Source organism: Bos indicus, chromosome 22, assembly GCF_029378745.1.
Source record: "Bos indicus isolate NIAB-ARS_2022 breed Sahiwal x Tharparkar chromosome 22, NIAB-ARS_B.indTharparkar_mat_pri_1.0, whole genome shotgun sequence".
NCBI lineage: Eukaryota > Metazoa > Chordata > Mammalia > Artiodactyla > Bovidae > Bos > Bos indicus.
The window spans coordinates 54,811,358-54,824,726 of NC_091781.1; the positions used below are offsets into that span (position 1 = coordinate 54,811,358).

Here is a 13,369-nt window from a genome sequence, read left to right on the forward strand (position 1 = left end):
AGCTGAAGCCGAGGCTCCAATACTTTGACCACCTGATGAGAAGAGCTGACTCATTGGAAAAGACCCTGATGCTGGGAAAGACTGAGGGCAAAAGAAGAAGGGGGAAACAGAGGATGAGATGGTTGGATGGCATCACCTACTCAACAGACATGAGTTCGAGCAAACTCTGGGAGATAGTGAAGGACAGGGAAGCTTAGTATACTGCAGTTCATGGGGTCGCAAGAAGTCGGACCTGACTGAGCGACTAAACAACAATAAAGGGATAACTGAGGAACAGCACATAGTAGAGATGTGTGGGGCAAGGCATGGGAAGGATGCTCTGTGTTCACTAATCTAGAAGCTCTCCCAGTCTTATCCAGTTGGGTTTTATGGAGTCTTCACGATACAGGCACAATTCATTGACCATTAGTGATTAATCTGATCTTCACCCCCTCTCCCCCACCCTAGAATCAGGGAGTGAGAATGAAAACTCCACCCCTCTATTAATGGTTGGTTCTCCTGGCCATCAGCCCTCATTTTTAGGTGTTTTCCAAAAATCACCTCATGCTATGACTGGAAGCTGTGGTGGAAAGAGACTTGCTATGAATAACAACATACCATTTCCCTGTTATGGCTCTCAAGGATTTTAGGGACTGAGGACAAGAGACCAAATATGACAAAAGATGTTTCCACTGCCCTTTTTATTCAGGAAATCCCAAGGGTTTTGAGTGCTATGAGCCAGGAACTGTGGATGAAGACTAAAAGTATATGAGAACTAGAGTTTGATCATCTGAGTGATTAAATGCATATTTCTTATAAATCACAATATCACACCCAGTAATCAAAAATATTACCATTTCAACATATAATCAATGTTAAAAATATTGATGAGCTGTTTTACATTCTGCATTTTCACACTAAGTCTTCAGAATCTGGACTGTGCTTTATTTCTCCAGTAAGACCAACCACATTTAAAGCACTTAGTAACCACGTGCAGCTGGTGGCTGCTCTGCCAGACACTTCAGTCTTAGGTAGTTGTGTGTGTGTGTGTGTGTGTGTGTGTGTGTGTGTGTGTGTGCTCAGTCATGTCTAACTCTTTGCAATCCCATGGACTGTAGCCCTCCAGGCTCCTTTGTCCACGGAATTCTCCAGGCAAGAATACTGGAGTGGGTTGCCATTTCCTCCTCCAGGGGATCTTCCCAACCCAGAGATGGAACCCGTGTCTCCTGCATCTCCTGCACAGACAGGCAGATTCTTTACCGCTAGAGTCACCCGGGTTGGCATGCCCCAAACCAGTGAGCATCTCCACACCTCTGTACCTCTGCCTACACTGTTACTTCTGCGTGGCACAGCCTCCTCCCCTTTGCCTACCTGAATACCTGCTCATACTTCAAGGGCTTGGTGCAAATGACACCTCCTCCCTGAAGCCTTATCCAGTTCCCTAGGATGAGGACACTCTTCCCCCTGTGCTCCCATAGGACCTCATTTCCACCTCTATTTGAGCACCCACCACACTGGATTATGTTTGTTAACTTGCTGAAAGGCCCATATCACATCTGAGCCATCACTAGTACCCAGTACCCTGCTTAGCACACAGCAGACTGTGGAGGCAACTGCTGGCTCTTTCTGGGATGAGGAAATTAGGGCACCAGGAAAATTTCTTTAAAAGTTCCCCATTGATTTTTTTTTTTTTTTTTTTTTTGGTTATGGATAACAAAAAACCAAGGTGGTGTAGAGAACATTGCCTGGGGATTACTGTTAACAGAGACATGGACCCAGAGAGCTATGATTTGGGGCTGGATGTATCATTGATAGTCACCCAGTTCCTAGCTTATGCTCCTTACTGGAAATATCTGAGCAACCTTGATGTATATCTGTAAGGCACTGTATATCTGGAGCCCACAGGGAGTGCAGCCATCTCCCAGCTGTGTAACCTAGGGTCGGGTTGCCATGTGTCATAACAGGGTCAGGGCTACCACGTTGCACAATTCCTGAGTGACGATGTGAATGGTGCCGCTGGGCCTGAGCACACACAGCCTGTTGGCTGGATGTGGTCATTCTGTAAGCCCCACGCATAGGTAAACACAAAGGTCTTGACATGTCACTGGCTTCAGACGTCTGAGCCAGGACATCAGGGAGATGAGATATAGGGAAGCTCAGAAGTGAGGAACCACGAGTGTTCACAACACAGAGGCCACTGAGCTCCAGAAGGCCTGTGGCTCAAAGTCCAAGTGTAAAATCAGGGTTTGGAAACTTGGAAAGACTCTCCTCCAGAAACGGCCCAGATGGAGCTGTTCCTCCCAGGTTCACATCCAGGATGTAGTGGTTAAATCTGGAGCTACTGATCTCAGGCCCAGATAAGGAAGAGGACAAGGACTTCTTCCTTTGTTCTCTCCTTTTTCTGCTTAGATCAAACAGGGAAAGGCAAAGTTCATGTGGGTGAAATCACTGGCTGGAAGAGGACTGTGGTCAGACCTGGCAGGTCAAAGAGTAAGTCAGAGAAAGAACTGAGGTTCAATTCTGGTTCCACTGGATGAGGGGCTCAACCTCTCTGAGCTTCAGTTTTGTTATCTGTAAATGGAAATATTATATTATTCCTCCTCCAGAGTGGTGTTGTACAACATAACAGAGAAGGAGTATACAAGGTACCAAGTGCAGCCTGTGAAAAGCGTGTCAGTCAGGGACTTCCCTGGTGGCCCCGTGGCTAAGAATTCACCTGCCAGTGCAGGGCACATGGGTTCAATCCCTGGTCCAAGGAAGATCCCAAGTGCCTTGGAGCAACTGAGTCTATGTGCCACAACTACTGCAGCCCACATACCCTAGAGCCGCTGCTCCTCAACGAGAGAAGCCACCACAATGAGGAGCCTGTGCACTGCAACCAGAGAGTAGCCCCTGCTCACCACGACTAGACAAAGCTCTCCCGAAGCAACAAAAACCCAGTGCAGCCAAAAACACAAATTTTTTAAAAGTGTATCAGCCCCTTGTGTAACAAGGCCCCTTGTCTCCTTCTGGGGTAGGGGCTGTGAGGACAGCAGCCATGTGGGGAGTGTTCTTCTCACAATAATGTCAGCAGATAAGTGGGCACAGCCAACTGTGTAGAACAGTCAATCCACTGCTTGGCCACTGTGAATCACATGGGTGAGCCCAAAGTCAAGGCAAGGAGAAGGACAGTCTGCGCCTTATGGGACCATCGCAAGAATGAGGATATGAACACAACTACGGGGGAGTGAAGAGACAGGACCAATCATTCAATCTACTATAGTATACAGACAGATTTGTCATCTACTGGTGCTCATTCATGCAAACATTTCAGTGGAAAATCAGGTAGTTCTTTTAGTATTTCCTTCCTATAAAAGACAGCTGTCCAAGATATCGTGGCAGGAGATAAGTAGATGGAGTGAAGACTTAACAGAGATTACTAGTGGTTAAGGAGAGGGACGCACTACCAGCAAGGCTCCCCTGTCCTTCCACCTAAATTCTGGTGTTATCAGTAAAGACCTTGCCTGAAGCCAACACTGAGGGCTTGCAGGGGAAAACGTTTCTACAGGGACCTGCCTGGGGGCATGCCGTAGGTCTGATGTGTAAGGGTTGCAAAACAAAGCCTCATTCTGGAAGCTTCAGTCATCAGGGAGCCCCAAGAGTTCAGAAGGTGGAGAAAGAATTTTAGAATTTGTGAAGAAGGTGAGCATTAATATGGTCTTGAGCAAATGAGCTGCTCATCCCTAAGGCATAAAGGGGGGTATTAAAGAATGGGAAGGACCTGAACAAATGTGTATAAGCCTCACTCAAATCAGTGGCTCAAAACAACAGGCTTTGACTACTACGGCTTTTAAGTCAGGAGGCAGCCTGGGCTGGGTTTGCTCATCCTTCTGTGGGTCACTGCAGACTCTGCTTCAGTTCGGGTTTGTCTGGGGGCACCTCAGCTGGGGAGGTTCTGCTCTGTATCTTGTTTTCCTCCTGGACCAGCAGACTGACCTGGAAAATAGTTTTGAAGAAGCAGGTGAACAGAAAGACAGTCCGCCGAGGCTTGGAACTCATACATCCATCACAGGATTGTAGACTTATTAGAAAAATGTAAGCTGATCAGAAAAAGGATGGTGGTAATAATGATGAATTGATGCTTTCCAATTGTGGTGCTGGAGAAGACTCTTGAGAGTCCCTTGGACTGCAAGATCAAACTAGTCAATTCTAAAGGAAATCAACCCTGAATATTGTTTGAAAGGATGTTGCTGAGGCTGAAGCTCCAATACTTTGGGCACCTGATGCAAAAAGCCAACTCATTGGAAGAGACCCTGATGTTGGGAAAGACTGAAGGCAAAAGGAGAAGGCGGAGGCAGGGGATGAGATGGTTAGATGGCATCACCAACTCAACAGACATGAATTTGAGCAAACTCTGGGAGATAGTGAAGGACCTGGGAGCCTGGTGTGCTGCAGCCCATGGCGTCGCAAAAAATTGGACATGACTTAGTGACTGAACAAGAACAACAATTGGGCAAGGTGTTTCCAGAAAACTGTGTTCTCTGTGCCTCCCATAGTTGGGGAATCCCATCCCCTAAGTTCCCTGCCATGTCCCTGCCACAGGCCGGTCCAGCTTCCACCTGAACACTCTGGCTCTGAGGAGCTCACCACCCCCTGGAACAGACTATTCAGACCGGACAACTTGCAGGAAGCTCCTTCCGGAACACAGTGTCTTTTTGCTTCCTGTCTTTGATCCTGGTCCTGCCATGCAGGTTTTCGGTCTGGCAGTCATTCACACGGTTGAGGACCGTGCTCGACTCCCTGAGTGAGCCAGCGGTGGCACACCCGGACAAAGGTGAGCAGGACCATCACCCCACCCAGGGGTGCTGAGCTCCACCCACCGGGAGATTTACCTGACACCGCTCCTTCCTCGTCCTCCGTATCCAGTCGCAGGCTAAGCCCACTGCGTTTCACCTCTCCCCAACCCCTCCGCCCTGCCATCTCACTCTACTCCACCTTCTTCTGTTCTTCTCCACTGTCACCTCCCTCCTCTAAGCTGCCATCCTCTCCTCTGACCAGGATCACTGCAGTAGCTTCTTCACTGTCTCCACCCTGCCCAGTAGGCCACTTCTCACCCTGTAGCAACAGTAGTCTCATTATAACACAAAACTGCTCATACTGCCCACTGCTAAAGCTTTCCCCATTCTGCGCTCCAGCCTCAGCCCTGGGGATCATTTATCAGGACCCTCACATCCCTCCTCACTGCTCTTGTCCCTTCAGGCTCTGGCTCACCTGTCACCTGCCCAGACCTCCTTGACGAGGTCGGACCTCTCAGTTGCAAGGTCTCCTAGCGCCAAAGACCTTTCCTTCGTGGTGCATACCACCGACTTTCCATTCACTGCTGTGACTACTGACTAGCAGCTGCCTCCTCCCATAACAGCGGGTGGTACGCTGGCTGGGTAGGGTGGGTAGGACTGGTTGATAGTGTCTGTAGCATCTGCAGTGCAGACTTCCGTAGTGTAAATACAACCACCATGACAGATTTCAAGCTACCAACAATTGTAGCTTGCAAAAACCCTGAAAATGTCATCATCAGCTTCCCCCAGGTGGTCTGAGGGGGTCTCTAGCATCCCCCTGGGGCAGGCCTTGTATCTGCCCCCCACAAGACCAATACAGTATCTGAAAAACAGCTCAGGGACCATTAAGTATTTGGTGAATGAATGAATGAACAATGCTGAAGTTTAAATAAGCCTTCAGGACAGTAATTGCTGATTCTAGAAGATAAAAGACTTCTAATGCTTGCCTCAGGAATGGAACTTCCCAGGTGGTACAGTGGTAAAGAATCTGCCTGCCAATGCAGAAGACGCAGGTTCAATCCCTGGGTCAGCAAGATCCCCTGGAGGAGGAAATGGCAACCCACTCCAGTATTCTTGCCTGGGAAACCCCATGGACAGAGGAGCTTGATGGTCTGCAGTCCATGGGATCACAAAGAGTCAGACATGACTGAGCACGCACATACATACACACACCCCTCCAAGAAAAGAGTAGGGAGTCATGGCATTTCTGTTCTCTGAAGACTATTTTTACATTTATTTAACAAAATGTCTACATCAGGCACAGATTCCCAGTGCTTTTCAAATGCTAACCCATTCATTTCTCATAGCAATTAAAAGGCAGATATGTCTAGTATTCTCATTTTACAGATAAGGAAACTGAAGCTTAGAGTAATTTGCCTAGGTGGTGGAGCCGGGCTTTGAACACAGTTTGACGGTAGAACCCATGTTCCTAACAACTATGCTATGCTGCATCAGGACCAGCTCTGGAAATGAGACATGCCTCGTATCCCCATCTCTGCTCCAACCTAAGGACATCCAGCCCATGGATATGGTGTGCGCTCATCAGGTCACTGAACCTACACAAAGAAATAACCTAATAGAAAAGGTCCAGAGTTGAGGCTGTGAAACGATAAGGGAAATGTGGGCTCTTCCGGATAAAGACAGAGGAAAAAGAGGAAGGCTTTTCAAGAGCCATGAAATAATCATGGAGACGGACTTTAAATATTTATTTACTGAATTCTAGCAAGAAGACCCTGACCTGGTTAACTTTCATGAAGGGAAATGCTAAAACTTGAGAGGTGAATTTGGGACATCAGGATTTGTACAGTGTTCTCCGCATACAGTCTTGCTTCATCTTGAAGACCACCATGGAAGATGAGGATAATCAGCTCATGTTAATGAACTGGAAACATCAAAGCTCAGAAGTTAGGGGAGGTAGCCAATGCCACAGAACCCATCAGCAGAACTGAGCCTGGGTTCCCCACCCCCTCGTGCTGCTAGTTCATGTTACTTCCTAAGCAGGTCTTGTAAATCCATAGCTGCTCAGAGGAAGTCAATTCCTGTAGCTAACTATGCTGATGGGCTGTACAAAGTGAAAATGTAATTAGCTTCAAAGGAAGTTTACATAGATTCTGGGGTATAGCCTAATATTGCAATAACAAAATCCAGGAATATATCTCTAATTTTAGAGGTAGCTGTTCACTTAACAAATGAACTCCTAGGTGCTTATTATGTGTAGGGACCATCAAGGTCAAAGACAATCTTGACTGCTTATTCTGTATGCAGCACTGAGGATCACTGCAAAGAAAATGAAAATGCTGATGCAGAGTTTTTAGCATGGGAGAAGATGGAATCAATCTAGAAGGAAAGTCTGGGACAATCAGATTGTGGGCATAATTCAAAATGCCAGGGTCAGGGATTTGATTTTATCCTGTAGGAAAAGAAGGACCAATGAAGGAATGAATGACAAAGGAATGACATCACCACCACCATCATCCTGATCACAATTTAAAAAAAAAAATACTATTCACAGAGCACCAACTGTGCTCAAGACAATTAATTATCCCTCAAACTCAGCCCATGAGGTCATAACTGATATTAATCACACATTACAGAGGAGAACCCCGAGGCAGAGGTAATACAGTTTATAAGGGGCAGAGCCTGGATCTACCTGAGTCCATTTCACTCTCATCCTAAACACTCCACAGGATCTCTGCTTTTGAGTATATGCAGGACAGCACCTGGGAGTGGAGGTTTGGGAGCTATCAGCGTTTAGTTGGATGGCTAATGTATTGAGAAAGACCTAATTTCTTTGGGAGGAGGACCAGAGAAAGAGAGGAGGACCAGAGAAGCGGAAAGAGAAACAGTTTAAAAAAAAAAAAAAAAGGCAGGCAGTGCCAAGGAAACCATGCAGGTAGAAATTTTAAGAAGGAAAGACAGGTATAATGGTGCTGAAAGCTACCTAGAGATCAGGCAGGATGAGGAGGGACAAGGAACTGTAGGATCTGTCAACTTAAGAGGGCTTCCGGGACTTCACAGACAGCATTTTCAGGGGAGTGGCGGGGGTGGACGCCAGATTGCTGTGGGCTGAGGAATGAGTGGGAGGTGAAGACAGGGCAGGCAGCATGTAAACTTACTCTTTCAAGAAATATGATAGTGAGGGGGAGGGTAGGGAGGAAGCCTGAAAGGGGAAGATGGTAGCTGGAAGCATTTTCTGTGGGAGATAGAGGTGGGGACAGACTCAAGCAGTTGTACACCATAATGAAGGAGAAGCTGAGGCCACGAGACAGGGAGGCTCTTCTCCAAAGCTCCAGAGAGAGCTCCAAGGGATGGATGGAGGGCTAAGTGGGTGGTGTTACAGACAGCTCACGTGGCTGGACTTCTTCAGGGCTGTGAAATCACAGAGCGAGGGTCTGACTATCTCTGTGGCCCCTTACAAACCTTACCTCCTTTTGCTTTTTTTCTTCCTTCCTCTGGCCTTTCCTTCTTCTCTCCACAAATACTTAGCGAGCACCTACTATGTGCAGGCTCTTGTATTAGGTTCTATGCCTTTTATAATAAACAAGGTAGGGTACATCACCCTCTCAGTTGAGTGGAAAGACAGATATTAAACAAGATGATACATAACCATATGTGACTACATAGTGTAGGATAATGTTCATAAAACTTCCAATACTTATAAGCATTTTCGTATTAACTCCACACACACATTTGTAACAAAAGCACTATTTGCAATATTGGTATTCCTATTTGCAAACCAGGAAACTGAGGCACAGAAATGTCAGATGACTTCTTCACACGACTAAAAAGACTAAGATAGATGGCGGTTCAAATTAGATTTGCCCATTTCCACAGGCAAATCTAACTGCCACACTGTCCTGAGTCACTGTGTTTAGAACGGTGGGCGCCAGGATGGACAAGATCTGGAGGCGTCACTAGCCTAGGGGAGCTCACAGTCTGAGCGCTGGGAAGAAAGTTCCTTTTCTTTCCCAGAAGTTCATTTTCTCCCTTCTTCCACATTGTGGTCCCTGCCAACATTACTAGCACCACCTGGGTGCACACGTTCCAACAAACGCAAAAGCTCCAGTCCTGCCCCACCCACTAGATCAGGGTCTGCAGTTTAACACGACACGCAGGCGCTCAGACTGCAGAAGCCTGTTCTACAGCCGCTCCTCTTATTAGAGGTGAGAAACTGAGACCCAGAAATTCGGAGATCACAGAGTGGTGAAACTTCAGGGCTTGGTGTCTCGAGCCCAGCCTAGGCCTGAATGCACGCTTCCACTCTTTTAAAGAGGCCAGTGGGTAGGACCCGGGGAGGGAGGGAGCGCGCGCAAGGTGCTCGGCGCGCGCAAGGTGCTCGGCGCGCGCAAGGTGCTCGGCGCGCGCAAGGTGCTCGGCGCGCGCAAGGTGCTCGCGGGCTCCCGGGCCCGGCCTAGCCGGGCTGAGGCGACGCGGGCGCCCGGCGGGGCCCGGCCGCCGCGTCCCCGTCCCCGTCCCCGCGCTGGCCCGGCCCGGCCCGGCCCCTCAGCTCCACCCCCTGCCTCCCCCTCCCGCCCGCTCGCGCCTCCTGAAAAGCCAGCCCGCCCGGGGCGGCGGCGCAGAGCCGGGCCCGGCGCACGAGGAGGCAGCCAGCGCGGCCATGACGGCGGAGAAGGCGCTGCCTCTGGGCAACGGGAAGGCTGCCGAGGAGGCGCGGGAGTCTGAGGTGCTGAGTGGCGGCGGCGGCGGCGGCGGCGGGGGCGCGGTGTCCGCGCGCGACAAGCGCGACAAGGCGGTCCACGAGCGCGGCCACTGGAATAACAAGGTGGAGTTCGTGCTGAGCGTGGCGGGGGAGATCATCGGGCTGGGCAACGTGTGGCGCTTCCCTTACCTGTGCTACAAGAACGGCGGAGGTGAGGCGGCGCGCGCGCGGCCCTGAGGAGGACGGGGTGGGAGAAGCCGGCCCTGTGGGGGCGGGGAGCCGGGCCCCCTCCCGCGCCTGCGTGTGGCGGGACCCCGGTCTCGCGGGGACGCCGGCCGGCCGCCCGGCCCGGGGCCACCTGGCGCGAGCTCGGTGCGCATGCCCGCGCCCCCCGCTTCGCACCTGAGCGCGCCACCTGCTAGCACGCGGGCACTCGTCCGCCGGGTGTGTGTTCTGTCCCCGGGGCCGTGAGGTGTAGACCGAGGCCGGGAGCCCTTGGCGGGAGTTCGGGGGCAGGAGGCAGTCCCTTGGAGCCTCAGCTTTCCTGACTGGAAACGCGCGTGAAGGAAAGGGGACTTCGGTCATCCGAGCAGCTTCGGGGTTCTGAGGGCTTCCCGAAATGCCAGCCTCTGGACTCAACTTACCTCATCTCGTTTCACAGTCGTCTTTGTAGGCAGGGGTATATACCCCGTTTTTCAGGGCAGGAAACTGAGGGACAGAGAAGTCGTCCACTCCCCAAGGGGTAAAGGTGGGGTTCCGACACCAAAGGCCTGGTTTAAAAAGTGAGATTGGACGCACAACTGAGAGAACTTTTTTAGGCGAGGACCGTTGCCGTTTGGTTTCCCTTCCTTTCATTTGCCCCTAGGGCCCTTTCTAGGACTGTCTGGTGGGAAGATGGGCACCGAACAGCTTCTTGGGTCTCAGAACAGTTAGCAACAGTATTGACTTGCTCCTTAGAAGGTGCTTAGAGCTTGCCGGGGTCAGGGAAACGAAGGTGACCAGAGAGTCGTTTCTAGTGACAGCGTGTCCGAGGCTGCGTGGTGGAGACGGAGCAGTTAAGTCCTCAGATCTCCCAGCTCCAAGAAGGGCGTGGCGGGGGTGGGCGGGGGGGCTCCAGACCTGAGGAGCCCCCCCTGTCATATCAACAGGACAGCTGGCAGGGCCATGGCAAGGGACCCTGTGAAACCTCGAGGGGCACAGTTTCTGCAGAGAAAAGCCCATGTCTGTGTTTTCCTCCTTCTCTTTGCTGGGTCCCTTCAGCGGATCCCCAGAGCCCAGCAAAGGTGGCTCAGAGGTTTGGCAGGGACCACACTGTCGGGCTTTACGGGGCAGGACTTCCTGTGCGGGCAGCTGCAGGGAGAGAGAAGGGGACTGCTTGGCCAGGGCCCTTTTCTTTGGAGACATTCATCCTGAAGGCACAGGCTGCTCCAAGCCTGCTCTGCACTGGTAATGAAGTGGCCGCCGGTGTCGGTGGCTTGGCACCGGGAGAGAGGGAGTGGCCTCAGAGACCCGGAACGTGCCCTGAGCCCTCAGCTGGGAACCTGCCTCTCCTCTTTGCACATTCAGCCTGTGTAAGCTGCTGTGTCTGCTTAGACGCCTGTGGAAACCCTTTAGGATCGTCCCAGGCAAGAGTTGTTTAAACCTCTCCCTTTTGTTTTTTTTAAGCAGGAAATTGTTGTACCAAAACCAGAAACGCATTCTTAAAATCAGAACATTGTATAAGCTGCATTAATTACAAACTCTCAGATTTTTTTTAAAAAAGGTTGTAGTGAGTACAGTTTAAAAATGAGTCATTTTTTTTTTTTTTTACTCTAACTCGACAAGAATCTCTGCTGGGTGTACAGCTATCCTGGTTTAATTATCTTAAGGATTACTACCTTTGTGAGTAGAGAGGCCACAAGGCTTTCAGAAAGTGTCATTTTATTTTAAATTACAGCATGTTAGGGAAACTTCTGTGGCTTGTCTTAATCACTTAGATTCAGCAAACATACCCTTTTATCTTCTTTCAGGCACTTTTTGCTTTCTAATATAGTTGGGGTATCTGCTTATCAACTGTTTAACTTTCTTAAAAAAAAAATCTACACAGCTCTACTCTTAAGTTGCAACAATACTTTAGTATTTCTTTCCCAATGTGAAACTTTGTAAAAATAGAAAAGCTAAGACCCTTTCACAACCTGGCAAATATTGTCCTATTACCAGGATTGATCAAAATCATTGCTGTTAATCCTGGGTTAAAGGGACTTCATTTAGCAAAAAGCAATTTCAGTGAAAGCCTTCATTCGCAAGATCAGATGGCGGGGAATAGCTTGTGTTTTCAGGCTTTGTTATTAGACAGGAGAGAGAGAATGAGGGATTTGGGAAAATCCCTTTCTGCTTGTAATGGCTCATGTTCACCTCAGTTATTTAATTTGTTTCACAGAAAGGCCCAGGCGGTGGGTATTGTGTTTCAAAACAGGAGCCCTAAAGCTTACGGTGGTCTTTTCTCCAGGCTGATTCAAAGCCAGCTCTCTGGCTGTATTCTTGCTACGAACTTCTCGTATCTCAGCTCCATACCTGGGGCTCACGTACAGGGACCTGTTACTGCTCATTGTATATCTCCTTGAGAATGCCTATCTTTATAAAGATTTTTTGCAGGTTACTTCCAAAGTAAAAAGAAGAGGCCCCCTCCCCTGGCCAGTTGAGGTTACTTTGTAATATAAAAGGAGGATGCAGCAGCATTCAGGGAGGGAATAGATTTGACTTGTGCTGGAGGGTCGAATGCGTAAATGAAAGAGTCAAGCATATTACACAGTTTCTTAAACTTTATCATCTTAACTGTACAATCATTCTGTGAGATAAGTGGTGCAGTTCTTACGTATTAAAGCCTTATTTTACAGGTGAAGAAGTTGAGGCTGGAAGATGTGACATGGACTTACTCAAGGGAGTAGGTGGCAGAGAGTCCAAACCCAGGCTCCCATTGTCTGACTCTGGTCCTCATAGCAGGAACTTGAACTCAAGCTCAGAGCATATGCTGTCTTGCCTCTAACAGGTTATTCAAGGGCTGAAGTGGCGGAGGCAACTTTAACTTCATTCCTTTCCTTTGCATCTTTGCAGGGGCATTCCTGATTCCCTATGTGGTGTTTTTTATATGCTGTGGGATTCCTGTTTTTTTCCTGGAAACAGCTCTGGGACAGTTTACGAGTGAAGGTGGCATTACATGTTGGAGGAAAGTGTGCCCTTTATTTGAAGGTACGTGCTGAGTTAATCAGAAAATAAAAGAATGCCTGGGTATTGTCAGGCTGTGAAGGGCAGCTTTTTTTTAACAAGTTGGAGAGGGACTCAGATCACTGCCTTTTCTTTGTTCTTTCAGGCATTGGTTATGCAACGCAGGTGATTGAGGCCCATCTAAACGTGTACTACATTATCATCCTGGCATGGGCCATTTTCTACCTGAGCAACTGCTTCGCCACTGAGCTCCCCTGGGCCACCTGTGGGCACGAGTGGAACACAGGTATGGCCTCCCTGGAGGCTGTCTCTGCTGGTCTTACTGGGCGAGCTGGGATTGGTGGTGTGTCACGTGTCTTGCTGTGAGTTCAGATTCCACTGAAGCTGGGGGTCATTTCTGTACCTGGTCTGCATACTCGCATGAACTGAGCACTAGCCCAGGGACTGGCACAAGGAGAAGAACTGTGGCTTTCTTACCTTGCTTTGCCAAATATAGAGGCTGCGTCCCTTGAGCACACAGTAAGGATGCAAGTATAAAGTGCTAAACTGAGATCCAGGGGTTCAGGCTGCGATTCCAGCCCTGTCTCTGAGTGTCAGATTTTCCTCTGTAAAATGAAGGGGTTAGACTAGATCAGGGGTTGCAGACAGGAGGGCTGTCAGCCAATTAGGCTTTAAATCAGTGACCAGCCCATTTCAAAAATGTATTTGTTGT

The 13,369-nt window shown here is 49.3% G+C and overlaps 1 protein-coding gene across 1 annotated transcript in view; it reads left to right on the top strand.

Moving 5' to 3' along the window:
- Nucleotides 1–9,358: 9,358 nt before the first annotated feature.
- The window catches only part of SLC6A11 (solute carrier family 6 member 11), a 123,078-nt gene continuing 119,067 nt past the window's right edge, over nucleotides 9,359–13,369 (top strand). The window contains exons 1-3 of the mRNA XM_070776847.1: nucleotides 9,359–9,664; nucleotides 12,547–12,681; nucleotides 12,803–12,943. Coding sequence (XP_070632948.1) covers nucleotides 9,412–9,664; nucleotides 12,547–12,681; nucleotides 12,803–12,943 — 529 coding nt within the window. The 5' untranslated portion in view covers nucleotides 9,359–9,411. The remainder of the gene's footprint in view (nucleotides 9,665–12,546; nucleotides 12,682–12,802; nucleotides 12,944–13,369) is intronic.